This window comes from Gobio gobio, assembly GCF_949357685.1.
Source record: "Gobio gobio genome assembly, chromosome: 12".
Classification (NCBI taxonomy): Eukaryota; Metazoa; Chordata; class Actinopteri; order Cypriniformes; family Gobionidae; genus Gobio; species Gobio gobio.
In genome coordinates this window covers 31,186,150-31,197,667 of record NC_137105.1, presented here as the reverse complement: position 1 = coordinate 31,197,667, position 11,518 = coordinate 31,186,150, and the positions used below count along the sequence as shown (strand labels likewise).

Genomic DNA, 11,518 nt, shown 5'->3' with positions numbered 1-11,518 from the left:
GGACCCAGGGTTTCCCAGCAGAACATTGCCCAAAGCGTCACACTGCCTCCACCGGCTTGCCTTCTTCCTATAGTGCATCTTGTTGTCATGTGTTCCCCGAGGTAAGCGACACACCCGGCCATCCACATGATGTAAAAGAAAACGTGATTCATAAGACTAGGCCACCTTCATCCATTGCTCCATGGTCTAGTTCTGATTCTCACGTGCCCACTGTTGGCACTTTTGGTGGTGAACAGGGGTCAGCATGGGGTCATACCCTAACTTGTCTGCAGCTATGCAACCCCATACGCAACAAACTGCGATGCATTGTGTATAATAGACCAAAGAGTTTTATGGACCCCATTGACTTCCATATGGAGAAAAAAATACTATGGAAGTCAATGGCAACAACCAATTGTCTGGTTACAGACATTCCTCTCATGTGTTCAGCAGAAGAAAGAAACGTATAGAGGTTAGGAATAACATGAAGGTGAGTAAATGATGACAGATTTAATTTTTGGCTGAACTATCCCTTTAAGTGATTTCTTGTGCATAGAACTGTGGTTTACACATTACAGGAACCAAAACCAGTTGAGTTATTTAAATGATTCTATTTCTTACCTCTTATTTTTAGTTTCTAGAAGATACCGTCCCTGTATTGTTTAGTAGTTGGCCTCTAAATATATATTGTATAAATATATTGCATATAATAAATGTAAAATGTACTGGAAATTATTCAAATTCATAACATACGAATGTAATAGGGAGACTGGCTGACTGAGTGGGATTGAATGTAGCCATATTTTAAGTTCTTACTTATACTCACTACTGAAAATGATCTTGGATTTTAACTAAATGTACCCAGATAGGATCTGAAAAACATAATAAAAGTATTCAAAGAATCATTTAGAGTAATTGACTTAACATTTTTGAGTGGAGCCCAACCTTGCATTCTCTACTTATTGGATAACTTCATTTCAGGATTTATTTAGCATGCCATTTTACTCTTGGACAATACTGATCTGTGAAGTGGACACACAGAGATCCTTCAGACCATTACCAGATCAGCACTGCACACATGACAGGTAGCACAACAAAATACCAGAGTATGATCATTCAGCAAAGATAAAAACCTGTTCTGACTTGTGGACATTCAACACTGACCTGTGTTTATTCCTAACAATCTTCAAAAGACAAAATATGAAATGTGGATTAAACATACACTGAAAAAAGTCTGCCTGCCCGTCTATCCATCATTGAAATAATTATATTTGAAGTGCACTCTTACTCCGTGCTGTACATATTAAACCATTTCTGCTGCATAACTTCATAGTATTTTTTTCAGTGGTGAACCATTTTTCGGGCACCGATTTTGAAGCAGTACCACACTGAATGTGTTTGTTTTTTACTTACCCTTTAATACCCACAATCCATCTCAGCACTGCCTCAGAAACACTAAACCGTTAAAAAACATTAAGCACAGGTTTCACAAAGAAGTGCAGGATTTATTCCCTGAGTTTGTTCAGAACAAGTTGCACAAGTTCATACTGAAAGTCCACACTTCACATTTATGTAACAGAGATAAATTACACAAGTCCATGTTTTTCAAGTCCATACATAAACCGGCCAATATAAAACAGACGTTCAGATCATTACAGTATTTAGACGCATCATGTCAACACAGGTCCACAGCCATCTGTAGTATATCGGAGTTAACGTCTTCTCTCAGCAGACCTAATTGAGGAATTTGACAAATGACCTCAGGAATGTGTAGCTGTGCCTTCAAAGTCTTTATAAACAGTATTTTGTGAAAACTGCAGGCCTGCTCTTTTTCTGCCTATATAGACCAGACTTGTTTCTGTGTATGAGAATTCTCAAGTAAAGACCACTGTTCTTAAAATGAGTTAGCTTAGTAAATACAAGACATATATGCATGTAAAAACTCATAACCATGTGGTAACCATAGTAAAGATGAACAATTTGCTCTCTATGACCTCATTTAGTTTCACAATAAATTCCTTTGTACAAAACATCTTGATCAAACATCTCTGAAGTAATGACAAGCATGTCTCTACATCCACATCTGAGATTTAACAAGGTAAACAGTTTCATAAATCAAACTTTCTGTCTCACTAACTGCAAGGAGGTCATGAATCCAGAGCATCCATTTATTTTTGGACAGGACTGTTTGATACATTCGTTTAAATCCTGAGGTTTCAGACTCCTGGAGTGAAGTCCTCATGTTCTTCTAATTTAGAGCATTGACAGATAGTCTTGTGAACAGACTTGAAGTGTTTTTAAAGCCTGGGCAACCCACATCTCCAACAGCAAGCCGCCACACACCGCCAGGAGAGACAGACGACGACTGCAGTTCAGAATCACTGGAACATGAAAAATACAAATTAAAGTGGAAATGATTTTTTTAAATCTAGTTTAAAACATGTGCCAAGTTCTTAAATATACTGTTATTAGTATTCATGTTGGTTTGATATGGTTTTGAAAAACAAAACAAAACAAAACATAAGTTTAAATTGACTGTTGAAATGTAATTTGGTGTACCAATAAAGTGCCTTGCAGCTTGAATATGTGAGTGTACACATCTTAATTAAAAAAGGATTTAAAATATATATTTTTCAAAGGTTTTTTGACGAATACCTGAATTATTCATTCACAAAATATCATTTAGGTTTTCACAGTTACACCAAATTACATTTTACAACCAGTGTTATTTTAGTATAATTTAAATACACAGAAAAAAAAAAAAAGTTATTAAAAAATAGAATTATTTGTGAAATTTACTAGCAATTTTTAAGAAATGGCGAGAATCACAATAAATTTTAGGAAAAAAAAAATGTACTCCAATAATCTTTGTTTACATTTATTTACAATATTTACTATTGTAAAGTATTTATTCCTTTTTCAGTTTCATTTAATTTTTCATTATATATAATATTTATTATGTTATTTAATAATTTTACTACATCAACCTAAGCTTATTTCAGTTAGTTACCAATGCAACATTCCTCATTTTAGGAATGTTGCAATAACATTACAACAATAACACCGTTTACAACATGGCCTAACTTTGTCCTGTCATAAAAAGGTTCAAATTATATGTTATTTTCAGGCACATTGACCTTAAAAAGAAAAGCTCATGACTATTTATCAGGTTCAGTTTGGAACCAATACACTGGTACTTTGAAATCCCTACAACAGTGTTGGTGAAACATCTGTGCAGACTACAGGAACTGCTGGGAGTGACCTGTACCTCCAGGACCTTACGCAAACAATATAACCCTCTGTGTGAACGCATGCATGTGGGAAACGGAGCACGCGGGAGGGAGAGAAAGTGTTTACTTTGGTTCTGTGAGTGTTATGCGTACATTTCACTTTGCCTCTGGGTGTTTATGTGAATGAAAGAGAGTGTACGCTTATCTTATGCTGCCAATGAGTGCGTTTAACCTGTAGCTATTCCGTAAATATAGGTGTTTGTTGATCTTTACCTCTTATGGCTTGAGAATTGGAGGTCAGGACAAACAGTCGTATAAGGCTGAAGCAGAGCGGGGAGAAATCATGCTCCCAGATGACAGCCGGAATTAACAGCACTTTGCCATAGCCGGACAGCAGAAGTGCCTTCAACAGTGGAGTGAATTCTAAAGAAGCACCACAGAAGAGCTGCACCATCCACAGAATGACCAAAACACCTATGCAGAACACGGCCAACTCTAGAAATGCACAAAGCACAGGCTGTCAGGGTGAATCTCTGCATTATAACATTATTTTAATGACAATTAAGCACATTTTCCCTAAAAAAAAAAATAATTCTCATATACATATATATATATATATATATATATATGATATATAATGCATTATAAAAGTTATAAAAGTATTTTAATGCATTAATTATGCCTTGTATGTTCTCATGAATAAATGTAACCAAAGTTATCATACTAAACAATACTTAAGTGCATCCGGAAACTAATCACAGCGCCTCACTTTTTCCACATTTTGTTATGTTACAGCCTTATTCCATTAAATTCATTATTTATTTTTTCATTATTCATTATTTTTTCCTCAATTCTACATACAATACCCCATAATGACAACATGAAAGAAGTTTGTTTGAAATCTTTGCAAATTTATTTATATAAATATATATATTTTTTTTTAAATAACCCATATACAGTGAGGAAAATAAGTATTTGAACACCCTGCTATTTTGCAAGTTCTCCCACTTAGAAATCATGGAGGGGTCTGAAATTGTCACCGTAGGAGCATGTCCACTGTGAGAGACATCATCTAAAAAAAAAAAATCCAGAAAATCACAATGTATGCTTTTTTAACTATTTATTTGTATGATACAGCTGCAAATAAGTATTTGAACACCTGTCTATCAGCTAGAATTCTGACCCTCAAAGACCTGTTAGTCTGCCTTTAAAATGTCCACCTCCACTCCATTTATTATCCTAAATTAGATGCACCTGTTTGAGGTCGTGCTCATTAAGACACCTGTCCACCCCATACAATCAGTAAGACCAACTACTAACATGGCCAAGACCAAAGAGCTGTCCAAAGACACTAGAGACAAAATTGTACACCTCCACAAGGCAGGAAAGGGCTACGGGGAAATTGCCAAGCAGCTTGGTGAAAAAAGGTCCACTGTTGGAGCAATCATCAGAAAATGGAAGAAGCTAAACATGACTGTCAATCTCCCTCGGACTGGGGCTCCATGCAAGATCTCACCTCGTGGGGTCTCAATGATCCTAAGAAAGGTGAGAAATCAGCCCAGAACTACACGGGAGGAGCTGGTCAATGACCTGAAAAGAGCTGGGACCACCGTTTCCAAGGTTACTGTTGGTAATACACCAAGACATCATGGTTTGAAATCATGCATGGCACGGAAGGTTCCCCTGCTTAAACCAGCACATGCCCAGCCCGTCTTAAGTTTGCCAATGACCATTTGGATGATCCAGAGGAGTCATGGGAGAAAATCATGTGGTCAGATGAGACCAAAATAGAACTTTTTGGTCATAATTCCACTAAACGTGTTTGGAGGAAGAAGAATGATGAGTACCATCCCAAGAACACCATCCCTACTGTGAAGCATGGGGGTGATAGCATCATGCTTTGGGGGTGTTTTTCTGCACATGGGACAGGGCGACTGCACTGTATTAAGGAGAGGATGACCGGGGCCATGTATTGCGATATTTTGGGGAACAACCTCCTTCCCTCAGTTAGAGCATTGAAGATGAGTCGAGGCTGGGTCTTCCAACATGACAATGACCTGAAGCACACAGCCAGGACAACCAAGGAGTGGCTCTGTAAGAAGCATTTCAAGGTTCTGGGGTGGCCTAGCCAGTCTCCAGACCTAAACCCAATAGAGAATCTTTGGAGGGAGCTCAAACTGCGTGTTTCTCATTAACAGGCCAGAAACCTGACTGATCTAGAGAAGATCTGTATAGAGGAGTGGGCCAAAATCCCTCCTGCAGTGTGTGCAAACCTGGTGAAAAACTACAGGAAACGTTTGACCTCTGTAATTGCAAACAAAGGCTACTGTACCAAATATTAACATTGATTTTCTCAGGTGTTCAAATACTTATTTGCAGCTGTATCATACAAATACATAGTTAAAAAATCATACATTGTGATTTCTGGATTTTTTTAATTTAGATTATGTCTCTCACAGTGGACATGCACCTATGATGACAATTTCAGACCCCTCCATGATTTCTAAGTGGGAGAACTTGCAAAATAGCAGGGTGTTCAAATACTTATTTTCCTCACTGTATAAGTATTTACAACCTTTGCACAATACTTTGTTAAAGTGCCTTTGGCACAAATGACAGCCTCAAGTCTTTTTGAGTATGACGCTCCAAGCTTGGCACACCTATTTTTGGGCAGTTTCTCTCTCAATCTCCATCAGGTTGGATGGGGAGCGTTGGTGGACAGCCATTTTCAGATCTGTCCAGAGATGTTCAATCGGGTTCAAGTCTGGGCTCTGGCCGGGCCACTCAGGGACATTCACAGAGTTGTCCTATAGCCACTCCTTTGTTATCTTGGCTGTGTGCTTAGGGTCGTTGTCCTGGTAGAAGATGAACCTTCACCCCAATCTGAGGGCCAGAGTGCTCTGGAGCAGCTTTTCATCAAGAATGTCTCTGTACAATGCTGCATTCATCTTTCCCTCGATCTTGACAAGCACTTTTAACTGTGGGACCTTATATAGACAAGTGTGTGCCTTTCCAAATCACGTCCAATCAACTGAATTTACCAATCAAGTTGTAGAAACATCTCAAGGATGATCAGTGGAAACAGGACGCACCTGAGCTCAATTTTGAGTGTCATGACAAAGACTGTCGCTGCGTCCCAATTCGCATACTATCCGTACTAAATAAAATCGAAAAAAGAATTAGTATGTCCCAAATCGTAGTATGTTGAAAAGAGTATTCCAAAGATTCCCGGATGGTCTACTATTTCCGGTCAGAATTCGAAGTGCAGATCGATGCGCACTCTAACAGGTGATATAGCCCACAACCCATTGCGAGATGGACAAGGATTCGATTAGAACTACAAACGCAGATTAAAAAAGTGTTAAAGAACTACAAACATGACGGTTATGCGAGTCCGACGGTTAAGAAGAGAGGGTTAGATAAAGGGGTTTGAGTGAGCAATTATCAGTATTTAACTTGACGAAAAGATATTTATTAAATTATATCCACATTATATTTCACCTGCAGCAGCATTGTGAACTTTTGTAATGATACGTTTGGCCATTAACTTTTAAATGCATCATTATATTTAAACTGCAAACACATGAGAGGAGTCTCTGCATTAAATACCCACAAATGGCAGATCAACATGCTACTACATTTCTCTCCGATACGGTAGGAGGATTAGAACTGTGACGATGATTGACAGGGCAGTTTAAACGGTGACGGGATGCACGTAACTAAGCAACAGAGTCCGTTATAGATGACGAAGTAGTGTGTCCCAAAGCTTGCATACTCTTCTGCTACACACTCAAAAGTATGTACTTTTTATTCACAAAAAGAGTACATACTTTTAGGTCGTAATATAATTAGGCGAATTGGGATGCAGCAAGTGTTCAATGTTCATGTGCTTTTTATCGTATTTTATTTTTTTATAAGATTTCAAACAAACTTATTTCACGTTGTCATTATGGGGTATTGTTTGTAGAATTGAGGAAAAAAAAATATGAATTGAATCCATTTTGGAATAAGGCTGTAACATAAAATTTGGAAAAAAGTGAAGCGCTGTGAATACTTTCCGGATGCACTGTATCTATTCATTGTTACACCTTTAAAAAAGTATAATGCATTAAAACACATGACAAACAACCAATTTCAGATGTACAAGAAATCTGCAAATATTATAATGCATTTTAACTTTGGTGACAATTATTTATGAAAAGATATAATGAAATGCATTATAAATACCTTTACAAATGCACTATACATGAAGGCTTTGAAAAAATTGTTACTGTATATTATTAGGGGCCAAGCCCCTATAGGAATTGTTAGTTTTATTATTATACTTTCCAAATGGGTGTCTATTGCTGCCCTATGAAACGGGAGTAGGAAAATTATGAAAAATTGGTACACCAACTCTATAGCACCACCACAGGTTATAACTTTTGAACCCTTTGTTCTAGAAAAATGAAACTTTAGTACACGATTTATCTCTTCATGCTGATCACATTCAACATATTTATCTTATTCTTCGATTCTAATCAATCTTTGGACCGAGCTGCACAGAAATTACGGAACATAAATTAATTCGTTCAGAGGCTGTATCTTGGCAAAACTTTGATCAATCGAAATCAAAATTGGTACACGTCATCGGAAACACAATCTGATGGTCCATGCCGAATTTGGGAACAGTGCCACCTACAGATCATGATATCTTAAAAAAAAAAAACTTTTGCTCTTAACTTTTGAATAGTTTGTCAGATAATCATGATCTTGCCAGGATTTGACGAATCACCTGTCTGCCATTTGGAAATTTGCCATAAATCTTTTAAATGATTTGAAGGTACCTGATAAGTTTCAACACAGCGCCACCTAGTGTTCCCGAGATATAAGTTTGGGTTTACACTTATAACTTTTGAAAATATTGTTTAAAATTAGTTTTCTCTGTGTCCTTGCCGATTCTGACATTGTCATTTTTCACTGTCCATCATTTTGTTTGTCCGCCATTTTAAAGTGAATTGTTATTTTTGATACTGCTCCAACAAATGTTGCCCAATTGTGTCCAAAATCTAATCAGATGATATTTGGACCAAGCCACACAATAATGACTGAACAGATTTTTGATATTCCCAAGAATATTCCCAAGAATTTGACCATGCCTGTATTTGTTGTCTTTGGTAGTTAGCTTAGCGTGCTAATTGGTTAACATGCTAACCAGTTGCCATTCTTTCTAATGTGGCTCTTCAGCTTTTAGGTTAACCCTAAACTACATTAGGTTAGGTTAGCATACCAATCTGATTAACATGCCAAGTAATGCTTTTGTGTGCTCATCTCACACTGAAGGCTTTCCTTGGCAGCCTGACAGGCGAAACGGTGTCAACTGGGTAGCGCAATCTGCTAAGCCAAAGGCCTCGAACCTTTCAGTTTGGGTTTGAATCCTGAGGTACTGTGGCCAGAAGTGGTGTAAAAGTTGCTTCGGTTCCCGACATTGCGTCTTTCTAAGAACGATCTAATCTGAATTTATTTAATATAACACACGGTGCATTTATATACAAAATCCTAATTTTGAGTTAATTCTAACCGCTACTACTAAACCCCCATAGGTGGATGAAAGCATATCTTCCAAGTGGCAGCGATAAGCAACAAGCATGTGATTTTAAGACTGAGGGTTCGATTCGTGCGTGATACAGGATACTTGATAAATATTGTTTCTCTGTGCCATTATCGTAATAGCTGTAGTGTGAACTCTGCTATTCTTTAATATTGAGAACAATTTTTTGAACTAGATCAACATTATCTTTATAGTTATCTCCCTTGGTGGGAACAGGTCTTAAGAAGCTTCTTTCAGAACCATATAAAAAAAAAAACTTACTGACCCCAAACTTTTGAAAAGTAGTGTACTGTAGAAAAAAAATCAATTTTCTTTATGCATTTTTTTCTTTTGAATTTGAACAGATCATGTTGAAGACACTAAGGGCACAAACATAAACTACAACCCCTTAAATATGTCATAATACATTCAAAAATATGCATAACTTGTACACTACTTTGTTACCCAACAACTCAATTAGTCCATCTCAACAATTCCATTAGTCAGTGCCTGAGTTCACTAAACACAATGATTTACCCAGTGCAGCCAGTGCAAACATGCAGTAAAACTCCCATTCTTTGGTGTAACGGATGATGTCAGCGGGGTCATCGCTGGGCTGGGACCCCTGCAGGAGGGACCAGCGCAGATACGCCTCACACAGCAGACAGAACACACACAGTTTCCAGTGGATCTAAAAAGAGATTAACAGAGGCTGTGTTTACAATGGAATACTATGTCTACTATTTATGCAACATGCTGTCTGTATTCTACGCAAGGTGTAACTTGTACACATATTGTTTTCCCCAAAACTGTGTAAAAATAAGTTTTACTCACATTGATCTCAGTGTTGAAGAGTATATGTCTAAAGGCCTGGGTTTTGCATAGTGTGGCATCTATCAGGATAATAACTGGATCATATTCTATGTATTTGTCAACTGGCTTCTTGCATGAACTCTGCAAAGGGGAAAAACTGTTTTAATTTACAAAAACATATCTACAGATTCATTTATTAATGACAATTTATGTTAGACAAAACATTAATTTCAAAATTTTATAATGTCTTATTTTTAAGGCATTAAATAGCCTATAATGCATTTCAAATGCAGATATTCTGTGGAAGGTGCCGTTACAGCATCAGTTATTTTCGCATTTTTAATTTATTTTAATGAATTAATAATTTTTTTTTAAAGATAAGGACTCTTCTTCAAGCATTGTCAAATAAACAGCAGTTCCCAATGCGACAATTTTCGCCGTATATTTGTTGTAAATTAAACGTATGGATGTGTTTAACACGAATATAATACAGGAATACTAGTAAAATAGTGACATATATAAGCGGGCTTCCCTGCATTACAACAGGCCTAAATTGTGAGCATGCTAACCTCAACAGACCAGATAAAACCAGACTAAAGTTGAAATGATGATGTACTCACACATATGGTGAGCTTTAGTATGCCGTTGCTGTAGTCTCGATGCAGTTCGGTTGCATCTTCGTTACACTCGACGCATTTAAACAGTGCCATTCTCCATATGACAGCATGAAAACACGCCTACTGCTTCCTGATCCTCCATAAAAGGCGGGGCTTATGACGCCACTGACGGGAAATGTAGTTTTTTTTTCACCACCATCGCCACTGCCGGAAGTGGGGATTTAGTTCCACGTAACTACATTACCCAGACTACTACACCGTTCCTCACCTGCTCATAACATTACTCACAACATGGCACCTGCTGGCGGGGGTGTTGTGCTGGCGGCTCTGTCGCTTCTGTACTTATGCGGAGCTATTTTGTCCAGCGAGTATTTCTCCACCTTGACTTTCTTCAACAGCGACCTTCACAAGCACGGCTGCAGCTCTCCAGCCGAGTGGGAGGAGTATGCGGCAGACTGCGGTGAGCTTCTGCCACGTCCTGATCTTTCTGATATCTATATGTGATTCACTCTCTTCCGCTTACAGTGACACGAGCTTGACGTGGTCATAGATGCCGATCATACAGGAGAAACTGGCATCATACATGCAAAAACTCACATCATATATGCAAAAACTTACAGCATACGTGCAGGAACTCTGTTAATGTAAACAGAAACTCAAATAATGTATGCAAAACTCTGGTGCCTCATGCACATTCTTCTTAATGCTATATAAACATACTGCAGGAAAACTTTAATTGGGTGTCGCCGAGTTCATAATTGCTTAGTTTCAGCAGATGTAGTTTGGAATTACCATGGTGATTTGGTCATGATACTATGGTATCATCATGGTATCTAACACGTAGGAGTATTTCAATCCTAAGGTTTTTGAATATGGTAATAAGTTGGTACCATGGTTTAAAATTGGGACTCAAATAGCACAAGTCCACTATTTCAGAATTAAAAATAACTGTAGGAAGTAACTGGTATTGTGTCAAAAACTATTTTTACCATGGGGATGGTGACTTGGGATTCTGTTTCAGGTTTGTTTTGATCCAAAGGTGGGCCATGAAACACAATCCTAAGTAATCCATCATGAAATAACTTGATGTACTCACTTCAGTTTGCCCAGACTAACAGTAGGTCTGATCCTTATCAAATAAGAGATTATGTGTCCAAAATCATAATACACCTAAAATACTTTTGCTGGTGGAATGTTTAATAGTGCATAATTTCCTGCACTGTTCTATGCTGTTTTGTAGTACGAGTAGTGTGAGAAGTGTGGTCAAACTGAAAATTCCAAAAAGAAAAAGAGCACTTTAAATACCCGGA

At 37.7% G+C, this 11,518-nt stretch overlaps 2 protein-coding genes across 3 annotated transcripts in view; one reads left to right on the top strand and one right to left on the bottom strand.

Annotated features, from left to right (window-relative positions):
- Positions 1-943: 943 nt before the first annotated feature.
- On the bottom strand, positions 944-10,636 carry arv1 (ARV1 homolog, fatty acid homeostasis modulator). The gene is made up of 5 exons (XM_079831583.1): positions 10,212-10,636; positions 9,613-9,732; positions 9,316-9,469; positions 3,483-3,704; positions 944-2,360 (listed from the first exon to the last, which is right to left on the bottom strand). The coding sequence occupies exons 1-5, from the start codon at positions 10,299-10,301 to the stop codon at positions 2,233-2,235; spliced, it is 714 nt and encodes a 237-aa protein (XP_079687709.1). The 5' UTR covers positions 10,302-10,636; the 3' UTR covers positions 944-2,232.
- Positions 10,379-11,518, top strand: part of ttc13 (tetratricopeptide repeat domain 13) — a 32,901-nt gene continuing 31,761 nt past the window's right edge. The window contains exon 1 of one of the 2 annotated variants that reach the window (XM_079831571.1): positions 10,379-10,668. In XM_079831571.1, the coding sequence (XP_079687697.1) occupies positions 10,500-10,668 (169 nt within the window). In that variant the 5' untranslated portion in view covers positions 10,379-10,499. The remainder of the gene's footprint in view (positions 10,669-11,518) is intronic. The other variant, XR_013817653.1, reaches the window with a different exon arrangement.